The sequence below is a fragment of the Poecilia reticulata genome, chromosome 21 (assembly GCF_904066995.2).
Source record: "Poecilia reticulata chromosome 21, P_reticulata-male-v2, whole genome shotgun sequence".
NCBI lineage: Eukaryota > Metazoa > Chordata > Actinopteri > Cyprinodontiformes > Poeciliidae > Poecilia > Poecilia reticulata.
The window spans coordinates 12,320,836-12,347,793 of NC_088850.1; the positions used below are offsets into that span (position 1 = coordinate 12,320,836).

At 38.1% G+C, this 26,958-nt stretch overlaps 1 protein-coding gene across 1 annotated transcript; it reads right to left on the reverse strand.

Annotated features, from left to right (window-relative positions):
• Positions 1-240: 240 nt before the first annotated feature.
• prkg3 (protein kinase cGMP-dependent 3) lies at positions 241-26,410 on the reverse strand. Its single transcript, XM_081602807.1, has 40 exons — positions 26,307-26,410; positions 25,847-25,970; positions 25,664-25,749; positions 25,418-25,532; positions 25,212-25,327; positions 24,859-24,944; positions 24,636-24,779; positions 24,440-24,556; positions 23,889-24,017; positions 23,699-23,769; positions 22,093-22,221; positions 20,711-20,871; positions 20,452-20,634; positions 19,479-19,524; positions 18,869-18,981; positions 18,617-18,790; positions 18,475-18,523; positions 17,240-17,405; positions 16,886-17,140; positions 10,629-10,718; positions 9,763-9,825; positions 9,518-9,644; positions 9,062-9,228; positions 8,825-8,938; positions 7,752-7,857; positions 7,561-7,624; positions 7,315-7,392; positions 7,148-7,236; positions 6,637-6,702; positions 6,470-6,517; positions 6,311-6,352; positions 5,213-5,324; positions 4,943-5,079; positions 4,760-4,849; positions 4,251-4,392; positions 4,000-4,163; positions 2,624-2,740; positions 2,356-2,418; positions 1,852-1,927; positions 241-413 (listed from the first exon to the last, which is right to left on the reverse strand). Exons 2-40 carry the CDS (start codon positions 25,967-25,969, stop codon positions 327-329), a joined length of 4,305 nt encoding a protein of 1,434 aa, XP_081458933.1. The 5' UTR covers position 25,970; positions 26,307-26,410; the 3' UTR covers positions 241-326.
• Positions 26,411-26,958: the final 548 nt, after the last annotated feature.

Genomic DNA, 26,958 nt, shown 5'->3' on the forward strand with positions numbered 1-26,958 from the left:
GCTGAATATGAAAACAAGAGTCCTACCATTTTGCCTCTACACCTCCTCCTCGTCTGCGGAGGTACATTTGTGTGTGAGCCGACGCTCGCTGCAACAGAGGAGCTTCCGCACATATTGTCACAGTGACTCCCTGGAGCTTCAGTGTAATTGGTGTGAAAATTTGGTAAGAAATGTGTTGTGTGATATGTCAATACCCAGTAGCATTAATCTTCCTTTGGCCCCTTTAGAGGCTGAATAAACTAAGGTTAGTGTCTTTAATTAGGGTCCTTGTTGGGATGGCATGGACAAACCACCCACCATTCGATTCTTCAACCTAAACGTGAGAATTAGAAATCACGGTCCCATCCAGAAAACTCCTCTTCTGCCACTGAGTGGTCCAGAGGAAATTTATCAAAGTTGATGTAGCAGGGACCCTGAAAAAGAAGAAAGATTTTTTTTTTTTTAATTAACAATCACATATGAGTCTTGGAAAAAAAATATTTTGTTTAATCTGCACAATCCCTATGAATGGCAAAAAAATTGTTTTGAAATCCACAATGTATTGAAACTAAATTAAAGGCTCACAATGACTCATTTTCTAATAAAGAAATCTGAAAATCTAGTTCCAGGTATGGGTTCAGGTTTCAGACAATATCACAACCACCAAAATAGTTTAAATACTTGAGACTCCCTTAAAAAAACGTTTATAACTTCATATTTTACTAGTTCAAACGCCCAAATGTACCTTAAGACGCATTAGACAGTGGAAACTGTCTTAGCATTGCTGCAGAAGTCAACATCCAATCCGCTCAGCGCAGATATCGTGTCAAGTAGCATTGTGCCTAAACATTTCAGCTTCCCAAGCTGCATTTTCTATTGGCCATTTAAAACACGGTCTATGGAAGAAATCAGCTAATAGGCAGATTTTCCACAGATAAATCTGCAAATAGCTTATCCTCGAATGCTGAAGATTGCTTAATCTCATGCAAAGCTATGCAGAGACTCTGCACTGATGAAGTCACCCTTTCACGCAGAATGCTTGAAGAAAAATTCACAGTATTGTGTGTGCTTCTTGTTTAATTTTAATACAAGTGTCTGGATGTTCCAATAAATAATAAAGTGTTTATCTCTGCAACATTCACTATGAGCAGCAGCTCACTGAATTTGAGGGCACTCTGCAACATCTTACTCTTCCCATTCAGAACAACAACTTCAGTGGGAATTTTTGCTTAATTTCCAGCTGAGAAACGAGAACAAGAATGTCTGAGTACAAAGAGAATCCACCATTACTCTGTCCTGACGCAGAGGCATACAGAGCCATTTTACACCTTTTATCGCAACCGACACGCAATTTACAAAGTCGTGGTGCATCATGAGCAACAACCGAGCTTCACAGGATTTGATATTTCACAACATAAGCCTCAGATCTTCAGAGTCATGCAAAAAACATTTTTCAGACATATCAGCAAATGTGGCAAGATAAGAAACAGTGTGACAGCAGCCTCAGGCTACTCCACACTGCGTACACTACCTTTTGCCTCACATACATTTTTTTTTTTCTGACAAGGTATATTTTAAGCCTTTTTTTATTATTGCTAGAGGTCCAACTTTTGTAACCTGAAATCTTTATAGTGCCAATTGTTAGATTATATTTCTTTAATATATTTTCACCCTTCTCGTTACATTTTAGATGTAATGATAGGTTTCAGTCCAACATTAGAGCTGCTATGTCCAAAAATCTGGAAACACAGTATAATTAAAAAGGACAGTAAATAATTTCTAGTAAACTGAAGTAAATCTGCTATCTGATATATTTCAGTTGTCTGCTTCATCTAAACATAATAAAAAGTATTTTGTGATGTTTTCACTTGCCTTGCGGACGAGTCGTATGGTTGGAGCGTCGAGCTGACCCATACGCAGCTTGTGCCAGTTCATGCTGCTGTACCACCTTAAAAAAAAAAGACTAATTAGAGAAATATTTGATCAGGCTGTCTGTCGATTCATTGTGAGAATTAATATAATCTGATGATACCCTGACTCTCATATGGTCACAGCATAAAGAAAGAAGCATGTTTGTCTGCGTTTGCTCATAAATTATGCAATTATGTAAATTCATATAAGCTAATGCAATTTTGTAATACATGCCAATGTTTTAACACATTATATGGGTTGACTAAATGTGAATGCAGCCACTGCGCTACGAATAGTGCTGTGAACCCAGACCTGGCATGCACAAGCGCATTTTGTTTTCCGGCACAAATGTTCCATAAAGCTCTACTCAGCGTCTAATGCACCGAGTGCTGTAGGGGATGACACATGAACAGATGAAGGATTTTTAGACTCTGCCTCCTGGGGACGACTCGTCGCCATGGTTACCTGTGATGCCGGACATCTTTGATTCCATTCTTGGTGTTTCCTAACCTCTGACCCGGCCGAGGTCTACAAAGAGCGTTCAAAGAGACAGTCAATCAAAAACTGCATGAGCTCAAATAGCACCAAACAAAACACAACCAAATGCAACTTTACAGCCGTTCTCTTGATTTTGCTCTATTCAGCTCTGTTATGGTGAAATATTATCTTTAAAATTCCCAAATTTTAAGAACCACCTTGCTCTGACATTATTTAGTTGGTTTTTTCTGCTTACCTGCACAGTTTGCTGATGATTGACTTTGCTGCCTCGCTCAGGTAAGGTGGAAACTTGAGTTCTCCATCCAAAATTTTGGAATAAATCTTCTGAGGCTCCGAGCTTGAAAATGGAGGACTGGAGGTTTAAAAGCAGAACAGAGAGTTGTTGGTAAATCTTTAGTTCAGACACTCAAGTCAACGCATAAGACGTCATCAATCCTATGTTTCTGCTGCCATCTGCTGGTAAATATTTTTTTCTGAATATGAAAGTGTTAGAAAATTATTTTGATATGAAAAAAAAAACTGGCCATTTTTTTTTAAGTAAATCAGCTCACAAAAGTACTCATGCCTATTGTACCTTTCCACACCTTGTTCAATTAAACTATCTATAGCTATAAATAATTCCCATTCAAGAGGATCAAACACATGTAAAAGTACGGACTCCAGTCACATGAGACAAAAAATTGACCTTCATGGTTTACAGCAGCCATCTGAAATGGCTCTTAACATGATAAAAATGATAAAAATCAAACTGATTTTTTTAACACATCATGGGTTTAGCGCTATTTTTTTATCTTTTTCATTGAATAATTGCATTGAAGTTCCTACTGACTCTAGGAGCACTTATGTAGCATGTGTTTTAATTACTGGTACTCTTTTCTTTTTTTTAATTATGTTGCCGGGTTTTATTATTTCTTTGCTTGTTTTTTTTTTTTAACATTATTTTTCACAAATATCAACATCCCATAGAAAAAAAATAGTTCCGTAATATTTTTGCATAAGTTTTACACCTTTCATTCATTTTAAAACCTAAACATAGAAATAAAATGTAAATTAAAATGACAAAACATATCCAATAGTACATACTTATCAAAAATCACAATGGTTATTTGGATTATAGAGGTTGCAGAATCCTGGTCTATACATGTAATGAGCTTATTCCCATAAAAACATGGTAGAGGCAGCATCTTGCTAAGGGAATGTTTTTTTCTGGTCAGAGTGGAAGGGGAACAGCATCACTAGAAGAAAATTTGTTATAAATTGCAAAAGATTTGAGATCGAGACCAAGGTTCACCTTCCAGCAAGACAATGACAACGAAACTAAATATACAGTCAGAAGAACGATGAATAGTTAGATTAAATGCACCACATGTTTTAGACTGTTTTGTACACAATTTTGAAAACCTCCTTTATTTTATTTTATTTTTTTCCAAATGTGCAGTTATGCTCTACTTTTTATCTTGCTCAGTTTCTTCATAAAAAAAATAAAAATACAGTGGCTGTAATGTAAAACAATGTGAAAAAAGTTGAAGCGGTATAAATACTTTTTCAATCTGAGAGAAAGTAGTGAGGCATAATTTGCTCTGAGGCCTGGATCCCTTCAAATGTAATTACCTTCCCACCAAAAGTTCAAAGATCAGGATGCCAAGTGACCAAAAGTCAACTGCGAAGTCGTGACCCTGGTTCTTGATAATCTCTGGAGCCATGTACTCAGGCGTGCCCACAAAGGAGTAGGTTTTCTCGCCACGCACCAGTTCCTTCGCAAAGCCAAAGTCAACCTGGGAAACAAAATCAGAATCTCTTCTAAAGCAAACCGTGAAAGAAATTTAGAGAGTTTAATGAGCCCTGAATGCCCAAGGACCCACCAGTTTGATGTAGCCTTTCATGTCCAGCATCAGGTTCTCAGGCTTAAGGTCTCTGTACATGATGCTCTTCTTGTGAAGGTAAGAGTAGGCCTCCACCACGCAGGCAGTGCAAAACACAGCAATGTGTTCATCAAATCGCCCTCTGTCATTACAGAGATGAAAAAGATTTTTAAAAAGAACTGCACTTCATTAACTTGGTTGGCAGTCTTAATATTCTTTCATTCGCATGTCTTAACCTAAGTTGTTGACTGCTCTTTTTTTCTTTTTTTTTGAAAAGCTATTGGGTACAAACGAGTAAATAAGACGGGTTTCGTACTTGCATGTCTTTTTTTGATTGATGTCATAAACATACAATTAATCCTAATTAAACCCAATTAAATTGTCTGAGATCCTGAAGAAAATCTTACATAAATATATTTCTTTCTGTTCTGTCTTATCAGATTTGCCAGATGTGATTCATTCATCCACTGTGCTGCTTTTCTATTTCACTAGGTTTTCGTTTTGCTTACACTTCTTTGAGCTTGGTCCAGATCTCGCCACCACCACAGAACTCCATCACCATGTAGATGTACCTTGTATCTTTAAATGCTGCATGAAGTCTACAAACGGCAGAGAGAGAAATTATTTGTGTTTAATTTTGTGGTTGTACAACGTCAAAAAAAAATGCAGACAGTATATTGGATGGCAGTTACTTCACAATGAAGTCACACTGGATCGCTTTCAGGATCTTCTTCTCAAACAACATGTGCTCCTCCTGTCTCTTGGAAACAATTTGCTTCTTGCTGACTCGCTTCATGGCGTAGTATTTCCCATTATTCACTGTGGCCATCTGAGCTCAACAAAAAGACGACATAATTTTTTACCAAACATGAAGCTACTAGAAGCCACCGTTTCCATCGCAATGCCACTTCTGTAAAAGTTGGTTAGTGCACTCATCCATAAGACGAACTGGCAACACCTACCAGCTGCACACGACCAAATCCTCCAACTCCAAGTGTGACAGGATCTCCTTGATAGCGTCCCTCCTGGTATAAAACAGGAACCAGATCCTTAAACTTCAGGCTGGAGCTCGGACTAAAACAGAAAGAAACGCATTTTTCATTTTAAGTAAGTAATTTGTAGCATTTATGTTTGCTTGCAGCATGAATTTTGGAGGGTGAAGTCAAGTCCAAGTGTATTTATGTAACAGATATAATCAGGAATTACTAAGATGCAATCAAAGAATTAAACCCAATCCAACATTTCAAGAACAACCCACATGAATTCCTTTGGAAAACTAGTTTCTGCTCCATGTGTTACACCTGCTGAGGTGGTGGCCCCACTAAAATAGCTGATTGAGAATGTATAGTAGGTGGTGTGCTAACAGAGGCTGGACAGCAAAACCCAAAAGTCGAGCAAAGCTTAGAGCTAATCTGCAATAAAAGTATAGCACAACGCTGCTTTCCTCTTCCAATCGCTGTTCCTTAACATAACTAATATAACCAAACTAATTACTTGCAGGTGTGAGTGCTTATGTAGAACGGATACCCTGAAGAAAGAAACTGCAGTGTTCTGAGTCATGCTGGAGACATTAGCAAACCGGCGGCTAACAGCTTTCTAAAACTGGTGTGAGATAAACTGATGCAGCAGTAATTGCTTGACTTAGACTTGAAGCAATGGTGAAAGCAATTAAAGTTAACACCACCATATTATCGAGTACAACAGTTGGTTACCACAGAAACGAAACGGAGTGTGAATTTTGTCTTAAGTAAATATTTGCAAAAACAATCTACTAACAAAAAATCTAACCATGATGTGTTATTTTAACAGCGAAAAGATATGTGTGAAATTATCCTGAATGAATTTACAAAAGAGTTTGGCAAACAGCTCTAATTTAATGCAAAAAAAAAAAAAGAAGGTGGTTCTGAGTTTCTGAACTTTGGTTTTGACATCATTAAAGTCTCTTAAGAACATTGTAAAGATGTTAACATACTAGATGATAAATATGGGCTTCTACATGTTCTTCCAGCCTGCAGGCACCAAAATCTTCGAGGCTTTAGTTTTCTTTCATTGTAACTCACCCTGGCTTTTCTGGACCTTGCGCCTCTTTCATCACTTTGGAGCTAAAAGTAAAATAAATAAATAAATAAATAAATAAAACAAGATGGAAAATAGCAATAAACTAGCTGGTAAAATATTTTCACAGTACGCTTTTGGGATCTCAGAAAATAGTTACATACTCGTCAAACAGCTCGAGGTGCTCTACTGGGATTGTCTCTTCAAAAACCCTTTAAAAAAACAGCACAGTCATGTTAACAAGTGGCAAATCACTGTCTAAAAATAAATGATGCCAAGGTAACAGAAACAAAGAGGAAATGCCCATCCAAAGCGTGACTGACTGACTCACTCCTTGTCAATAGAGAAGCATGTAACAGGGCCATCGGCCGTGCAGGTGGCAGTTCTCAAGATCTCTCTGTGAAAACAAAAACAAGCAAGCATTTAAAAATATTTCCATTATCAGTATAATTGATTACATTTTCAATAAGTCAAACAAAAACTCCTTTGTCAAAAAAAAAAAGAAAAATCTGATTGCTCATTTTAGAAAAGTTATGGCAATAATATTCCTTTCATGTGGTTAAAACAACACAATTATTATTTTTTGGTTTATTATTTACATCATGCAACATAATAAAAGCCCTAAAATGCATTTAATATCATAGTTAAATGCATTTTAACTGTTTGTTTTTCTTTTGTCTTTAAAGTCTCCAAAATGTAAAAAAAAAAAAAAAAAGAAAATCTGCAGATTTTGACTGAAAAATGGTAAATAGGGCAGCATTCAAGGCAGGTACACACATCTTCACATCTATTTTCAAGGTAAAGTACATTTCCTCAGGCGGTTGCTGCATTTGTATGCTTACCGTATGAGGGCCTGCTCTCCGAAGTGCTCCCCTTTTCCCATCCTTCGAATTTGTTTCTGTTGTCCGTTCACGTTCTTGCTCACCAGAACCTGTGAGGACAACACAACTGAGATCAGTGGAGAAACTCTTATGTGTCGGTTTACACACACATTGTAACATGAAATTACCTCTCCTTTGAGGATGATGTAGAAAGTGTTTCCTTCTGTTCCTTCTTGAACTATAACCTCTTTATCCTGAAACTTAACCTGTAAAAAAAAAAAAAGAATTAAAGATTTATGTAGCAATTATTGTATGATCAGTTGTTTTGACTAATAATATAAAGTATATATCAATCATCCGATCACTGTGTGTTTAATAAATGTTCAATAAAGTGCATGTTTGTCATAAGAGGTTAATCATATAAAGTTACGGACCTCCTCCATGGAGTCAATAATTTTGGACAACTGCACATCATTCAGATCCTTGAGAGTACGAGACCTGCAGCATGTTATTAAAATAGTAGAATCAGACATAATTCTGTTTGTAAAGTAAAAGAATGAAAAAATAGGACCACCTAAGAACAATTCAACAGATCCCACATCAGCTGGAGGACAATGAAACTCACGTCTTGAGGAAACCCATGAGCTGCTCTCGTTTCTTCTTGGACTTGTTAGTTATAATCGTCCTGTACGTCTGTCGCTCCATACGCCACAGATGCACATGTGTCTTAGCTGATTAAGGATGTGAACACACAACGAGGTCAAAACTTCTCAAACTGAATAATAGAAACACAGTCTTTCCAGGTGTTTTACCAATACTTCTTGTTCTTACAGTCCTGCATGGTTAAGGCAATTTCATTGTAAGGTTTGTTGCTATGTGACATTTATTCTAAATTTAAGGAAAAACAATGCAACGCCTTTCAGTGAATAGCTGTTAATAAGCTGTTTGCTACAAAGACATTATTCTGTTCGTCAAACCGAATCGAGCTGGTTCTGGTTCTGAGGCTCGGAGTTCGTCCAAGATTAATTTCTCCTCTCAGATTACAATTAGAGATCAAAAACAAAATTAGGCCATTAAATCAACTTTGTTTTTTTGGTTGTTTCTTTTGATTAATTAATCATTAATGAATTGATTTTAGTTTGATAAGTAATATATTCAGGGCTTGATTCTATTAAGAATAAGGCTTCCTGTTATTATTTAAATAAAATGTTTATTAATTACGTTTTGCTCTCAATAAAATAAAAATGCTGAGATAAACTCCAAAGATATTTCATTGGATATTTCAGGAGTTCATCACTATATGTGAACATATTAATTTTAATATTGTGAGACTGTTTGGTTAATAACTTTAATATAAATTAAACATACAAGGAGGTGCCAAAACCAAAGGCATGTAAAAATGTCCTTCTTCCACATATTTCATTCAATGTCATTTGATTTTGACCAAAACGTATGAAAAATTCTACAATCCAAACACGTCTTCCACAACTGAATATATTTACTATCGTATTACGATGGAGTTATTGAAGCCATTTGTCCATCACATTAAAATCTACAAGAAAGATGCCACACTTATTGATGTTCAGGGCAAACGTAAACTGCTACAATGCGGCATAAAATCACCGAATTAACAGTTATCATCTGAGATTAGAGACAAATCATCACATCCTAATGCATCAGTACAGCGAAGAATCTAACCTTTGACTGTCGCTGTCCTTTTGCAGTTGTAGAGGATGGCCAACTCTCCGAAAACGTCTCCTTTCGTCAGAGTCCTCAGGTCGCGACCCGACTGAGTCACGATGAGTTCACCAGCTGAAAAGAGCAAATACCTCTGACGTTGCTTTCTGGATAGGTTAAGAGTAATGTTCAGTTTTTAATTTCAGGTTTATTGTTATCGTGGCACACAGAGAGGCTCGCGTCCGGACATGATCCCACCTGCCACTATGTACATGCTGTCTCCCTCCGATCCCTCCTTAATGACTTCTTCGCTAGGTTTGTAGTTCGATGACATTAAGAGGTCCACCATCATGGCTATTTGCTCATCGTCTAGGCGGCTCAGGAAGTCGTTCTTCTGGATGGCTTTAACAATAAGATTTGTCTCACTGCAGAAACAAACAAACAAAAAAAAGTCACCTTGAATGTAAGATCACAGATCTCATCGAGAGATCCAATCACCAAACACAGCATGTGTACTCCGGGGTCTGATAAATGAAAAAGAAGATGGGAATTTTTACCCTTGGTCCAAATCATTCACTTTCCCTTAGCACTACTTTATGCAGAAGTATTCATTATTTTTTTTAAATGAAGAAGGGAAAAAAAATGACCCAGATTGGCCCCAGGAGTCCTGGAGGGATGGCGTTGTCAAAAGCAGTGAGCAGTGTTATTCCTGACCTGGCAGTCTTCTTAACCATGTTGCTTAAAATTTCCAGTTTCTCTGGAATTGGTTCAGGGGCCATAACGGCGGCTCGACTCGTCCTGAATTCAGGCTCTGTTTCATTAGCAGTCTGGGAGGGAAACTCTGTGGAGAGGCAGACAGACAAGAACAAACAAAAGACCAGAGATCATCATCAAAAATCACTTCAACCAGCTGATTAGGTGCATCAGGTGTGTAGTTGATGCCCATGTGGGCCTCATACCAAGATCATGGTACTGGCTCTGCAGCTCCTGCAAAAGTTTTTCTTTGTCTTTCAGCCGTTGCTCTGTGAAATGGGAGTAAAGATGCTTGTTTACTGTACAACGTATGGTTGAAAACGTGCATTTTTACCAAAAACATTGTTTTGCCAGAGAAAGCACATCAACAGAAGAAAGCAGTCAGACAAAAAGACTTTCTATCTCAAGCAACAGAAATAGCAGGAGTCATTCCTTAAAGTCCCATTGAAGAAACTTTTCTAATTTCCTGTAGGAGGTGGCTGTGCTGCAGTGCTAATGCAAACTTCTACACAACTACAAACGTGCAAATGATATTTCAGCTTCACTTTTTTACATTTTCTTCTATACCAGCGTTAAATGTATAAGCAGCTCTAAAAAATATACATTGCTTTTATGTATATGTATATGTATACATTGCAGAGTGCTGCTTTCCAGTAATGCTGAAATGTTTCAGTAAGTTCATAAATCTATGAGTTTAAATTACAATACAAAAATTACAAAAAATATGTAGGTACAATAATTAATCAAAGAATTTGAATTTTTAACCCCGCCCTACACAAAAACTGTACACAGATTTTCAGTAAACATTATAATATACATAAATATATATTATTATATATCACAATATCCAACCACGTGATCTGAAGCATGTTTTAAGAAAGAAAATACACTGTTTGCATGTACTGCTAGCAGTAGTTATATTATTCGTTTCATATTGTGCAAGCATGTGGAGACAGTGGGCAGGTTACTGCATCAACTCGTTGACTTTACCACTTTACATACAATTTAATTGAATTAAGTTCATACAGAATGCAGATTAACCAAGAGGTGATATAATGCTTGCTGTGCTCACCCAGGTGCTTATTTTGCCTCTGCAGCTCCTGGTTGATCCGACATTGTTTTTCCAGCTGCTGCTTCAGCTCTTCCAGCTGTTTCTCCATAGCTACAGAGAGAAGATAAGAAATGTAGCAAATTATCTGAAATAATGACAACATACACATAAGTTTTCTACTTATAGAAACACAAAAGGTACAGTGCCATGAGAAAGTAACATTAGGATATTTCATTAAATAACTAGTTCTTAATTGCTGTTGCCAGTTAATTCTCTGTCTAATTAAGGGGTTTTGTAAAGAGGCTGATTTTCTCCAGTTAAGCGCCAAATATAACCTTGTTATGTCCATGAATTTATTTTTACTTTTGTGTAACCAAATCATTAGGTGTTGCAGATTTCTTCCCAGGTCCCTCTTGCAAATGAGATCTGGATCTCAAATGGAGTTTTACCCGGTTAAATAAAGGAAAGACAGAAAAAGAAAAAAATTAAATAAAATATGTAAAGAAATTAAGTTACACTTGAGCGGTCTCTTTCTGATTGAGAAAGCCTGCACACATACATCAACAGTGTCAAGAGCCTGCGATATCTCCCACTTTCTGCCTTCTTTTAGCATCTTGCATGCTGCTTTCAAGGTAAACTTGCCTGGACAGTAACACCTCAGCATTTTGGTAAGTGTTTTGAATTTCTGTCTTGTAGACTATTTTCTTTCTGAAAGTCTTACGCACCTCTTTCAAACTTACTGTAAGGAGCTCAACAAACTAAATGTCTGCGATTTTAAACTTAAAAATGCTGAGTAATCGATCAAACATACAATATGTCCGATTGTAATTTCAGTCATTTTGGGAGGAGTAATTTATTCTCCACCAGAAAGGACCGTTTTTCGTTTTTATTGTGCATTTATAATGGCTGAAATTTTCAGTGGTGCTAAAACTTAGATTAAACTGCTGACTGCCAAATCGTGTCGTAAAGGTACATAAGGGGGAAATCATTTGAACTGTCAATGTCCAGGGTTTATTTTCAACAAATCACCAGCACTGCCTGTGAAACAACATGAGGTCTGCTGAATAATGCAAGCTAATGATGGACAGTCAACAGGGTTGCATCCTGTCAGCTTTTACTGGAAATCCTTTGCAGTTCTTATTAGTGACAAACATTTCAAAGTGATTGCATTGTGGGTAACTTTACTTTTTTTAACTTTGTGCTTTCACGGAAATATGACGCTGTAAAGGGCTGCCAATAAAAGTTATTCTTTATGCTTGAGTGAAACTAGTCATCTAGCTCCTCTGCTTTTTCTCCCCCCCAGCAGAGATCAGCTGTTTACACAAGCTCTGCAGATATGGTTCCTTCCCAGATATTAGGAGGATGATTATGTCACTATTGACGGGAACTCCATGGGAATTGTTTCAAACAATAGGTGATTGGCTCCCTGACCAATAAACTGAAGATGGACCTCTGTAAAAATCGACATGTTTGCTCTCGCTCACGGCGCACTTCACGTGACCCCGAATATATTGCTGCCTCACCCTGAACATTGGACGGCTCTGAGATTAGACGAGGAGTCAAAGCAAATCGTAAAGTTGTAGGGCAGCAGAGCAGCACGCTTTGAGTGGAGGTCACTCGGAAGATGGCGAGAAGTTAGATAACTCATAAAAATCACATGCTTTAAGCTTCAACTCAGTGACGGAGAAAGCGCAGCTGCGTAAACCTGCTGGTACAGAGTCAACAGACGTGGGCAAAATCAAAACTGTCCCTACTTCCTGCAAATTACAAGGATTTGCCTTTAAGCATTTTATTAACCGGCTCGTACAGCACAAGCACACAAGAGAGCTGTGCACAAACACATTTTGTGAGCTTTCTAGGAACTAAATGCTATAAAGAAGTACAGCCAAGGGACAGAGTGAGGAGATAACCTCCAGCTCACACAACATTAAATGAAAACCACCAGGCAGGTGTAATCGAGACAGACTCTATAAATATTTGCAGCTTGTGCATTCACAGATTTATTTTTTATTTATTCTTTTTTTTTTCCAAAATAAGACCATGTGAAGGTAATATAAACAATCTTAATGTACCAAGTGATCTGTGCTGGAAATGATACTTGGAGGTGTCGGGATGGGAAATGCATTCTTCAGCTGTGCAGCAGGAAGATGATGCCAGCTATCATTATACTGATCCAGCCATTGCACTGTACACTTCCTGCTGCTTTATCAATAATTCATAGGAATGTGTAACTACAGCTGGATTCTCAGAAGGCATACTGAAATAGTTGGATATAATTAACATCCCTTCTATATTAGGACTGTATTAGATGTTTGGTGTGATAGCAGTAAATAGACACTGGAATAAAAGCAATTGCTTGTCAGCATCTAAATATTCAGATGTTTCCAGATTGTACACAACTAGAAGTCGCGGAAAAAAACTGTAGCATGGTCAAACAGACAGACTTACCTGCAGGAGGTATAGATGAGTACTGAAGCTGAGCACCTGTCCAGCTTAGTCAGGCCGCATGGATCAAAGGAGCCAAACGATCAACTTGGCCTGGCCCCAGAATAACCACTTCAGCTGTGGAGAAGTTTCACTTCTGAACCTGCTTGATTCCTAGACGGTCTACAGTCTGCAGCCCTTCTGGCATTACCACCTATTCCCTCTTTTGTTTTTTTTTTCTACCCTCGCACACTTTTCCGACCTCACATTGCAAAGTCTGTGTTTCTCTCCACTCCGGCTTTCTCTCGTTCGTTTCCCCCTTTCCTTCTCTTTCCATATCTGTCAATCTCAGCAGCTATAGTGTTGAATCATTAACCCGTAACCTGAGGCTCCGCCCATCACACCAGGCAGGTACAGTAGGGAAGAGAAGGATGGTCTGGAGAGAAAGTTAAAGATGAGAATGATTTATGTGACATTAATTGACAAAATATTATTTTGCTAGTGCGTTGCATAAAGAATTCAAACATGAGAACCATAAGGAATGACAAAAGAGGATGGGTGGGTGAACATAAATCAATTTTATGTATTTTTTTATTATAGAAAAAGCTTTCTTCTACTTATTGTAACCATTGTATGATATTGTTAAAATTAGGATATGAAAATGTGTTGCATAACACTTTCCGCAACATATTTCCATGCATTTCTCTAGGTTCATCTAACCTAGGAAAGGGTTAGACAAACGTCTTACTATGTTAGATCGGTTAGGAATAACCAAATTATTTCCATTTGCAAAATGGCCGAATGACAAGGGAGATTTTTTTTTCATTATTATTTATTATTATTCACTTCAGACTTGGCTGCTGAACAAAACCAACAACGTCCTGGATGGGTTTGCAATGCGACTGACTTTGAGCTATAACTAGAGTCTCTGTCTTGTTGGCAATTAAAAGAAGAAAATTGCTAGAAAGTCACTAATCCTGGGTAAAGGCAGACAGGTTGTATAGCTGGTGGAGCTAAACATATACAACTGAATGTCTTCTGCAGAGACGTAGGATTCGTCTCTGAAGAATCAAATAATTTGAATTAACATAAGGATATAAAAAAATAAAATAAAAAAAACAACAGATCCAGAACTGAACCTTGTGGAGTCCCATAAATATGTAGAGACAGTATCAAAGAAGTTATTGTCTATCCTTACTGAGACTGTCTTAATGGACAAAATATAATATTATGTTGCTCCCCCATACTTACGGATTGGTGGTCTGAGTCAGACCGCATTTTTTTTTTTTTCTCCAAATGTCATGCTGGCCATTTTGACCAAACAGTTCAATTTCAGTTTCCTAAAACAAAATTTGTCTCTAAAGGTTCATCTGTTTGTCCATGAGTGACTTTGCAAAGTTTCATTTGTTTAGAAGTGGCCTCTCAGTCTATGTCCATACTCACTTCAGTATGTATCACTTAACCTATTAGAAGCTTACAAAGCCACGACATAACCATCTGTATTTTACCAAACTGTTTAAAGGTCTTCAGTGTATAAACCTTTCAGATTTTAAGGTAAGAAAGAAAATGCCCTTCTTTTTCTTCTAGCATTTAACTAACAGAAATAATGTTGGTAGTCCTAATCTAAAACAAGAAGTTTTTATGTCAAACAGTGGAAAAAATAACTCATGATGTATTTTAATAGAAAAGACATCATGAGTAATTTGAAAACAACCATTCTTTTCTCATTATTCTCATATTAAGTTGCTTTCCTCCTTACACCCACACAGTAGGAGCTGTGGACGGTATTAAGAGGTGAGGGCAATCAGTTCAACTCTCAGATTCCAATCTACAGGAGCTGTTTTGTTTCTATTTTTTCCACAAAGTAAATGCTGCTTCAGACCTCTTCGTATTCCACACCACAACTGAATCTAAACGAGGGTTTGGAGTGGTTAGGATTGTGACAGAGGGCGTGGGGCTTTATTGTTCCTGGTTAATTATTGATGTGTTTCTGGTTAATCAGCTACATTAATGACTCTACCGCGGTGAGATAAAAGGCCTGGGATCTGAATCGGTGAAACCGGAGGCAGCTGGCTGTCAGGATCGCCGTGTGTCCTGACATTTTTACATAAAGACGAACCTCATGTTATGCGTCAATTAAAACCATCTGAATTATTTGTTGATGCAGATCTTAGTCGCTTAACTTTTAATGGAGAAAAATGTTTGATGCCATTTGGTGCCTTAAACCTTTCGCACATTTTGACAGAGATAATCCATCTAAAACCTGATCATTATTTCTGTTTCTACTATATTTTCTATATTTATTGAGATACTTATTTTATTCAACTATTTGACTTGCCTTTGAGAGTTGCTATTTCTTTTTTTGTATTTTGTTTTGCTTTTTTGTGCTCAATGACAATAAAGGGAATTCTGATTCTGAAAGTTAACTGTTATTGGGATTTTAAGAGTAGTGTTTCATTATGAAGTGGACAAAAATAATACATTGCTTTCAAATATCTGTGAACAATAAGATGTGTAGATGTGAGCTGTGACTACATGAAAAACTGAAGGGGCATGAATTCCGTTGCAAGGCAACCAAAGATGTAAATCAACCAGATAAAATGTAAACTCTTCAGATGCCATTCTTTATTTGTTTCTACAAGATTCAGTACATCAACATAGAACAAATTATTTACACATTTGTGTATTTATATGTGTGTCTAATGAATAACAATAAAAAGTATGATTGTGTTTATAGCTCTGACAAGTGAAACAAGGGCAACAATGTCACTCAAAAACATAAAAACCCATTTTAAACATGAGCAAAAAAATGAAATGTCAAGGTACACGTTGTTAAAGGCCAACAATGAACAATTTTAGCTGCAATGATTTATTCATGGCCATAAATGATGCATGAAATCACTTCTCACTAAGAGTGACCTAAAATATAAAATAATGGAGGCATCTGTGATGAATAAAACTTCATTCCCACCTGGATTTTTATCACGTTGAAGTAGGACCCGTTCATCCTACTTTAACATGTCGATACAATCGTGAAACATGTCAGTGCTGCCACAAGAAATAAATTTGAAACGAGATCTCTCAAAACGCCTTCAGGAACAGCCTAGTAGATTTTCACAGACCAAAATTTTCTTCATTCATCTGTCGCTTTTTCATTGAACAACATGCAATCGGTCAACAAACGGCAAATCGTAGCAAAACAAAACTTTTTAATACTTCACATTCTTCCTGACAGAAGAACCTAATATTTTAAGTGCACAGAAAGATCAAGTGTGTGTCTTATACACTTTTTACTCATTTACGTTTTTATGTACTCTAAACTGCAAACAAGCAAACAGTACATAATTTGAGGTATTTAAAATACCTTGATGAGGAAGCAATGCTTAAAATCCTTTATATTAATACCAGAAAGTAATGAAAGTAGAGCAGTTCTATCTTAAACATTCTTCTTTTTCTATGTAATTTGTTTAAAAAGGCAATTGTTTTTTTTTTGTTTTTTTTTTTGCTTTTTATTTTTTGCACACATTACTTTGCTCCGTGTCCGGGGTGGATTTCGGTGGAGGGGAAACAGGAAGCAATTAACATTCCAAAAAATCATTTAAAAATATTTCTTTCATTTGTGCAAAAGCTTTTCACATGCTTCAGGACTTCATACCTAAACACTTGAAAAGTGGCTTTCCCTGCAATGGATTTTAAATTAGTTTGTTTTGCTCCCGTCTGAGGTAGATCAGCAGGGCTGAGATGACGTCAAAACATTTGGGTGGACGGCCAAAAGCATGCAAGGCAAAAAAAAAAAACACAAAAACAATACATTTCAGTGACTTTTTTTTTTCTTCTTTTCAAGATTAAGCTTCACTGACTGCTGACATCTCTGCTTGGTTTTTCTCCACCGTCACTATGTTGTTGATTCGGCTCGTCTTTCCCCATGCCGCAGGCTCTCTCGATGTCCTTCGGGTGTTCAAAGACCGCCTGGACAAACTGACCGAACAGGCGCTCCATGTAGCTCTCCCCGCGAGGAAACAGACCCTGCAAGAAGGCAATGTGTCCGCCGTGAGCCGTCAGTAGCAGGGCAACGTTTGGCAGCGTCTGGACTATGGAGACTGGGAACGCTGCAAAAGCCGCAGACACATTCAGAAAGGTCAGAGACATTTGGTATGTTGCGAAGTTAGTAGGTCTGTGAGGACCCGACCTTCCTGTCATCTACTCACTACTCTGTGGAGAGAAAGGGTCGTCGGCAGCATTGAGACACAGGATGGGCACGGCAGTGTGGGGGAGCTTCTTAGCTGGGCTGGCATCGCGGTAGTAATCGATACACGACTTGTAGCCGAATACTTGCGAAGTGAAACGCTCGTCGAACTCCCGGATCGTTCGCGCCTGGAACGGAGAACAGGATTAGACGACAGATTACGGGAAAACAAACGCTCAACTCATGCTCTTATTTTCATTCTTCTCTACTTCCATTTCGTACCTGTAAGCACATCATTTCATAGATATCTACTTAAATCATGGCAAATCTGATTTTATCTGTTATGGGAGATAAGGTGTCGTAAAGATGTTCAAATCTCAGGTACAATCTGAATCAGCTGTATTGCACTCTAATCCCTTTTACTTTGGTCCTGGTTCGTTGAACCAGCAGACTCAAAAAGACAGATAAGAGCCCCTTTTCAAACCAAATTAAATGAGTGACCTCCAGCTCACAAATATAAGACATTAGAGACTTATAAGCAAATATAGAAAATGACTTAAAATCGTTTCTTGTCAAAGCTGGTGCAGAACCTTTCCCACAGCAAGTTGTGTCCATTTGCTCTTCATCTCTTCATCATTCACAAATTAACTCCTTTCATTTGCTAAAGAAATTAAGTGGAGGTTAAAAACCTACACTGAAAAAAAATCTATAATATAGCATACATTTGCACCAGTCCCGTGTGAAAATTACACCAGTCATTATATGTGAAATACATCTTATGAATGTTGCAGTCCAACTTAAATGCCTTATGAAATAAAAAAAAACTGAAGTGTATGGAGGAGTAACACCACTGTAACGGTTTAATCGGTGTTAATTAAGATGAATAAGTCATGACTGCAATTCCCTCCATTGACCACTAGAGGCCCTACTAGAGAAAAATGTCATGGTACGACCTGTTTTCTCAGATGTTTTTTAATTATTGCACTTAGAGTGACTAAAATAAGCTTATTAGAAATTCTGATCAAGTTAAAAAGTAATGTACAATTTAAAAACATTTCAGTTATATTTGTTCATCAAGGGGTTTTTCTTTATGTGGGATTTGTTTTTCTCCACAAGGCAAATGTGCTAAAATAAAAGTAGAATTTTTCTGCATTTTAAATTATGATATGATGCTACGATATTAAAAGAGGAACTTATATTCGTTACCAATGGTGTCAATAAATCAAGTTACAAGAGAGGATGTTCAAAGAGTCGTACCTTCAAGACATAGTCGACATCCACCACTTTCTCCAGAATCTTCCTGTGCCTGCAAGAAACAAGGCAACGTTTAGTTTTCTATAAAATCTCACTCTACACACTTAACTGTGGCTAACTTGAATGTTACAACAAACTGTGCGACCTGGTGACTTTTTGGCGAAGGCCGTTAGTGAGGTGTTTGTTGAAGAGGAGCCAGTTGAGAGGCTCCTCCATTGAGTCGGACGACTTCAGCGCATCCCAGGCGACGGAGATGGTGATGCCTGCCACCATTCCCGACTCTGTGCGCTTACGGGCCAGATAGTTCAACAATATCATACTGCAGAGGAGAAGAAGGGCCGGGAAATAATTAGAACAGGGTCAAAGAGATGCGCTGAGCTGGTCGCCAACCACTCACCCTCCAAGAGATACACCAGCACCCAGAACCGGAGCCTGAGGGTACATGTTTTTCACATGCTGCACAACTTGCTCCAAATCTGAAGTGTTGGCAGCGCAGTAGGTGACTGGGGTCTGAAAGAGGTACAGATTCAAAGGAGAAGTGTTGGATTCACAGCTAAAAGGAGGGCTTTTATTTATCATCATCATTACTGGCAACTCCCACACTGCAGTTGCTCTAGCAAAACCCAGGGGGTCTTTAAACAACATTACTAAAACCAGTGTGCTTATAACAAACATTTAAATCCACAAAATGTTTTATTTTTATGTTTAACTCACTAAAATCAACAAAAAAACATAATATACAATTAATATTCACTAAATTATTCTTGAAATTATTTTTATTTTCTAACCATGTGAATGAACTTTTGAAAAGAAAAAAAAAATTGTATATTTTTTTTAGAAAAAATATATTTATGGTACATCTTACAATTTAAAAAATACCTTCTGAATAAAAACATTTTATGTAAGCAGAACTACTTCAGATCAATCGCATTTATGAGCTACAAAAGTGGCTAAATCTGCAGTGCTGGTCACTAAAACAGCGTCTCTTTGAGGTTCATATTACATACCAACAACTCTTCTCCTCCTACTCCTCTGTTGTTGAACACCACACATCTGGAAAAAGAAGAATCAATACAAGGAAGTTAAGTCTGTAGGACAGTTGAAATTAAATAAATATTTCCTTAGGATAGATTAATTTATCTATTTGATATTACTGTCTGAACAGAAACTAGTTTCGACAGCTCTCTCCGCAGACTTTTGGATGTTACAGGAGCCCCTTAGCACTTACGCTGGGAATTTTTCTTTTAATTAAATATAAAATTTTTACATATTGGTAACTCTTAATATTTATTTTTACTTCATGCAAATGAGACAGATTTAAATGCTTATTGTTTTCTAAAATGATCAGAGTAACTTGACACTCTTAATTTGTCCATGACTTCCTGTGTGGTGCAGAAGCCCATATCATATATATTATGATATTACATGTGTAATATGATATTTCTCACACCTACAAGAGACTACTTTTCAATCCATTAAAATAAGGCAGACGTTTTGATTTTTCCAAAGTCACGAAATAGCTACACACAAGTTAGAACAATGATTAAAAAGAGACGGCTCAGGTCTGAACATGTGGTCAAACGCTACTGGGACTTAATGAAACACACATTTAACTTTCTTTATTTAGATGTGGTATGAAAACAACCTAATGCCCGCTGTTATATATGGTGGAGAATCCATGACTCTGCAGGCCCATTTCTCTTACAAATTCCCTCGAAACCATGTTAAGAGGGCAACGTATTGTCAACTCTTTGAAAGATCAAGACTTTTCAAATAAAATCTGGTGGACTCAAGATTGTTTTCTCACTCTTTTGAGTAAATGGATTCGAATAAATATTGGATTTTTTCTGAGTAAGCTTATGCTACTTAGCAGATAATTGAAAGCTTTTAGCACATTCTTTTCAGCTGCATCAAGGAGTGTATGGTACATCTATCCCTAATTCTTTTCCTTTTTTTATTAAGAGCAGAAGCAAAGCTGACCTGTAGCCCCGACTTGTTGCCTGGCTAACAGCATGAAGCACGTAGGGCTGCTGGCTGTTCCCCGTCAGTCCTGGGAGGATGAGCACAGTAGGTCGCGCGCAAGAGTCCGGGTAGGTCTCACTGGTATGATTGTCAACCCAGTCCAAGGAGATCTGACCACCATCTGTTGTACGAATCAACTCACTGAAAAGAAATGAAGGCAAAAGTAAATTACCAAAGGCAAAAAAGTAAATCGCATAAATAAAAGGCTTCCTCTTACTTGCGATAAGAGACAGGGGGTCTGGATTTAAGGAGCGCACAGACCAGGGTCTGCAACCGTCCTCCCCAGCACCAGGGAGTGGGACAGAAGCGCTCGGCTACCACAGGACAGTGCTTTTTGAGGAATACACTAAAAGCTTCGCTACATATCAAGGCAGGAGTCTGAAAAGAAAGAGAGGACAAGTAAACTCTGAAATAAACAGAAAAGGTGTTGACATTAAAATCAAACAAGAATGTCTGCAGCCATAAAGCATTATGTAGCCAAAGCATATAGGGTCTTAGTATTGATCAAATGTAAGTAGCCGTAAAAATCTGCACTTCTTAATTTTGAAATTTACCAGATTAAAGAATTGCATAGCTGAGTTTGTCATTATTTATGGAAAACACCATAAAAACAGCATCCTGCAGATTGTGAACATGTACACTACATGAACTCCATAAAAGATTATAATCAGGGGTGAAAGTAGTTTTAAATTCTTGGGGGTACTATGGCAAAAATAATATATATATATATATATATATATATATATATATATATATATATATATATATATATATATATATGTACTGCTCAAAAAAATAAAGGGAACACTTAAACAACACAATATACTCCAAGTAAATCAAACTTCTGTGAAATCAAACTGTCCACTTAGGAAGCAACACTGACTGACCCGACGAGGGTCCCCGTTGTTCAGTTTGTCACCTCATGCCAAGATCGACTCAAAACCTTCCGCGATCGACGTGTTGCAGCCCTGCTCTAGCAAAGCACGAACAGTTCAGAAACAATATGAAATAGGGAAAAAGGTTATTTATTAACTGATTAAGTCGTGCTTTAGATTGTTCTAGAAAAACTAATCAGTCACGGCTGATTAGTGGGTGAACTCACGGCTGCACAGTGAACCCATTGATTATTTACAGCAGACAGCCGCTCCCCTCTCTTGCAGGTACTGCGTACCCCTGCTAAATCTTTTAGGGGTACGCAGTACCCTGCCGTACCCCTTTACTTTCACCCCTGATTATAATCAATACAAAATGAGCAAATTCATAACAAGGCAAAGTATATTTAGTGATGTTATAAATTATTAATAATCATTATTTCGAAGAATGAATAAATAAAATAAATTAAAGCATGTTTGCCGAGGTAAAAACAGAAATAAAATAAAAAACTCTGAATATAGAAAAGTAAAACCTATTTAACACTGCAATAATAACTGCATTTAAAAGAGAACGAACGAATTGAAAGAAAACAATTATTAAAAAAAAAAAGTAGCAATAAATAAACCCACATTCTGCGGAAAAAAACGAAATGAATAAATAAAAATAGAATTAGTAATAAAGCGCATATAAAGCAGTTATGTCAGCTAAACCAGCGCTGTGACTGACCTCACACTTGCGGCCCCACAGATAGTATAGAGCAGCGGTCACGGAGCAGATGAACACCGTGTACGGCCTGGAAACAGACTCCCAGTATGTTCTCCACAGCTCCACACTGGATAAATACATGCCAGTGACCTATGGCTATCCTCCAGCACAAACCTAAACCCGCAGTGCCGACAGCGCTCGACACAACAAAGACCTGACAAACAGAAAATGATTAAAGTAACCTCGGGGAACCTGCCTTCATCCCCATCAGCTACCGATCAAAGGTCGTTTCCCGATTTTCCACAACCCCGACAACAAGTCCCATCAGTGGTGACAGCGGCGACGTCCACAGCGGCCTTTATTGACCGGTATATTATCCGGGAAATGCAGCTTCCTGACTGTCAGGCCATTATCGAAGATTGTGTTTGGGTTTGAACCAACCAGAGTCTGCCTCTGATCGTGAGACGTTTAGATCCCGCCTTCTGGCCTTCTTCTATCGGCATCAAACTCAAAATGTGCTTCAGCGCCACCTCCAACGGTGTGGTGCTATGCTGTAAGTGCAGCTACAGAGGCTGTGATTATCCTGTGACTAAAATTAAACTAATAACATATCAGCATTGGCGAAATGTTCCAACATTCACTGAACTTTGACTTCAGTTTCTAAAAACTCTCAAAATCAAAGTGTGATATTTTTATGGCCACGAATGATATAACTTTACTTTGTCTTACACACAGAGACAATTCTTCAATAAATGGGGCTATGTGTGCACCCTTATTTCTGCTGCTCCACATACGTCTGAACTGTTGAGATGTTGAAATCCAACCCAATACCTTTGTCTCGTAAATACTGATTCTTTGGATTGTCTTTTACTGCAAAAAAAACTGCAATTAATAATTGGTTACCCTTCCAGGGAGTAAAATAAGTTATCCCACAGCCAGCATACCTGGGTGGGCCCCATATGGGGAAAAGGAGGGTAGAAAATATGAGTCCCGTATGGGTTTGTCCGTGGTTTCCATGGTGGCCCCACATGGGTTTGCCCATGTAGGGCCACCACCCAAATGGGCCCACATGGGCATGTGGGGCCACCATGGAAATCGTGGACAAACCCATATGGGACCCATATTTTCTGCCTTCCTTTTTCCCATATGGGTCCGACCTAGTATGCTGGCCGAATGCTCATTGTGGGGAAGGGGGTTGGCAGTCATGGAATTTTATGGAACAACCTTCACCAATCACCTCATTTTTTAACATGTTTTTTTTTTCTTGTGTATAAGCAAATAATTCATATGAAAATAAATGAAAGAAGAAAAGGCTCATATTTACTTTGGTATTAGATTTATTTAATGTTAAAACAAACCTTACAGAAGTACATGAAAATGCTTTTTGTGAGCTTAAATCAGCTTCTAACTCACAGTTCACTATAGAAACAGAAACAAAGCAATTCCTAAAATAAATTCAGATTCTTTTTAATCAGGAAATGCTGCTTCAAGCTCTATCATAAAATAATCATCTGGTCAGTGTTACCATGTTGTCATGAAATCCATTCTTTATGATAATCTTAACATGTACATGCCGGTCTTTGACCTTACAAAGAAGCTCGAATCATATTTTTTAAATCATCTAGTTGAGGGGCATTCCTGCGACCACTTCAGACTCAATTCCGCATTCATCATTCCCACGTTTTATTTTGAAGAAACCTGTTTGCGGAAAGCAACATGCAGACATTATTTCCAATTCTTACTGTATTAGAATGTTGTGAACTTTGCATTTTGTTTTGTAGAATGTGAATAAAAAAACGTTACATATTCACTTTTACCTTTGTCTCCCCAGTCATTGTTCCAAGAATTTGCAGCCAGCCAGTAGGGGGTGCCATTCTCCTCCCCCCAGCCTAGGATCTTTATGGCATGACCTCCCAGCATTTCTCCAGTCACATGCTGATACACGCCTGTTACAGCAAGAAAGAGCTCATTGACTTTATTCTGTTCAGGCAGAAAATTGTAATTCAGCAGAAGTCCCTGATGCCTAAGAAAGAGCAGGAGTGTCATAAGTGTCAGTTTGAAGAAGACAGGAATATGTGGAAAATCAGTTGTGACTCAGTGGTTTAGATGAATGCAACCAGCAGGAAAAGACTGAATAGGACTTCAGCAGATAACTGGCCTGCTTATCTGCCTGAGAAAAGAAATGAGGTGAATCCACCTTGCTATGTTGTTGAAACGCTTAGGAAAGAAGAAGACAAATACTTAAAAGATATAGTGTTAATCATAAAATGAAGTTAAACTCCTCAAAAATCAAAATGTGAACAGTTTTGTTTGTAGAGTGGAGATGTGTGTGCGTGTGTGTACACAGCTGGGATAGCGAATGCCTCACCAGATTTGTACTGCAGGAAATCCTCATAGACACTAAAAGCTGCCTCCACAGGCCCGTTCTTATACAGCTCTGTCATGATCTGCTGCTGCTCTGAAGGGATGCTGTACGAGCGCTGGCCTAAAGGGGTGCAGACAAAGCTTAGAGTCAGACACGAGATAAACCAAAGCCAGCAAAGCTGTTTTGAAAATGCCTCTACCAAAGTGTTTGTCCTTTGGGTAAGACGGAGAATATCCATCCCTGCATTGCTGCACACATTTAGGGGTTTCTGTTTCGCCTTGGCACGGAGGACGGGTTCCATTTACGTGATGTTCACAGGCGGCAATGGTGTAGGGTCTGCAACCTGTAACATACAATCACACACACAGCTGCTAAGGTTTTTGGCCCTCAAAAGATGCAGTTTGAGTGCGGGATGAACTTACCGACTTTGGAGTCATACAGGCCTCCTGTCACAAGACCAGTCTTTGTCCAGAACTCCCAGGCAGCTGAGGGGTAACCACCAAAACACCTGCAAGCAAACAAACCCACGGTATGTGTTGCTTTAAAAAGTATTTCAAAAGGGCACAAGAATGAAAGAATATGAAGGAAACACACAAAATGGCTTGAATGTACTATTTTTTCTCCTTGATCAGCTACCAAACTGTTCACAATGCTACTGAGCAGTGTTTTCATTTGAAGAATTGAACCACTGTTGTCACTTCTCAAGCATAGTTATCTTCTGGATAATTAAGAATCTAGAAGTGCCCTTTTATGTTGAGACATTTCTTTTGCTCACCCCATTCCACAATCATCACAGCAGGTGAGCAGATCTTCAGCAGAGATCTCCAAAGTGACCTTACCACCACTTTGGATGCACAGACGGTCAGATATTGCTTCCACCGCCCCAAAAGCCTGTAGGGAAAAAACAAGATAACTAACAAAATGTTGTGAAATAAAATGCTGGCTTTTCTTTTATTTGTAGGGGTGTTTTTTTTTAATTACCCAGCAGGATCCACAGGAGCCCTGGTCTCTGATCTGATTGAGGGTGGGACAGTTGGGCCACTGCTGGCGTGCGTCAAAACTGTCTGGAAGGTTGACACTTTCAATGTTATGAACCCTAAACGAGAGAGGAGACAGTCTGTGACACACTGCAGATGACAGACCTGCCTATTGTCACCTGCTTCGTCACGTGAGACTTTGAACACGCACATCTCACACCCTAAAACGTGAAACACTGTTAAAACTTACACCTCTGGCAGTTTGGGTCCCTTCAGGATGGTCCCACAAAGCCCTCTCACATAGCTGATGTCAACATTGTGGAAGTTCTGGCCAGCCTAAACAAGAGTGAAGTAATACAGCTGGATTATTACCACAGTCTGTGGCTGTGTCACTTTCATCTTGGGGGGGAAAAAAACAAAGGAATAGTCTCACAGTCCAGGTGGTGTTGGCTTTGTTGATAAGGTGGATCAGTTCTGAGGAGAAGGGAGAGGGATTGGGTCGAGCCCAGGCAACGGACCCCGCCACCGCGACACAGAACAGGAAGAAAGGATGCATCCTGAATAACAGATGGCATTATTAGTCAATGGGAGAAACATTATTAAAACACCTCATATCATAAAAAAAATATAATTGTATTTACTGTTCCACATGATGCTAGCTGTTATGCTTATTTTCTCTGATTAAAACCAGAGACATTTAGTTCATTTTATTTAATATGACACCATTTCAAAGAAGTCAATTATTGGATAACTTTCCAAACTTTGAAGTATTAAATTCTGAGACAAACCAGTGCTGTAAGTATTAATATGAATAAAAATTATTTCAATATTTTAACTAGTACAATTCTAGTTACAAGAGCAAAAAAATACATCTTAAATCAATGTCCTCCTACCTGTGTTGCTGTTTCAAAGTCGAAAGCTTCTCTTCAGCGCTGTTTTCGTTCCCGTCAAAGAACAAGGTCTGTTGCGGTCCTTTATGTGAGATGCAAAGTCATGGAATCACATGTTTATGCAATAAATGTATCATAATCGTTTGTCTCATGTGACCTGAAAAACTCCAAAGGTTAACTATTGCTCTTGGAATTAGGATACAGGTGAGAATAAAAGCAGAAATATGCAAACCCATGCAAGTCCGTCTTTATTTTGGTAAACAGGAGATTGTATGGATCTCAGTCTTCTGCTTTAAAATCTATACTCCTGCTAAAAAAAAAAAGTAATTAGTATTGAAGGATGTTGATTTACTTCTAAAGAAAAAGCAAATGAAATATATTTTCATAAATCTCATGGAACAACAAAAACAATAATTTGCTATAGCTTGCCTGGTGGTGGCCATGAGATTGAATGACGATCACCTGCCTTCCATAAATCTGAAGCAGCTTCGAATATTTAATTTTTGTTTTACAGTTATTGTTAGGTCAGTTTTAAGGTTGCTCATGACTTATGTTTAGCATTATATTAACAAGGCGTCATGTGCCTAAAAACCAGCTGTAAACTTGATTTATTATATTCCGCGCTGCTGTGAAAAATGTTTTGCTGTTACAGATT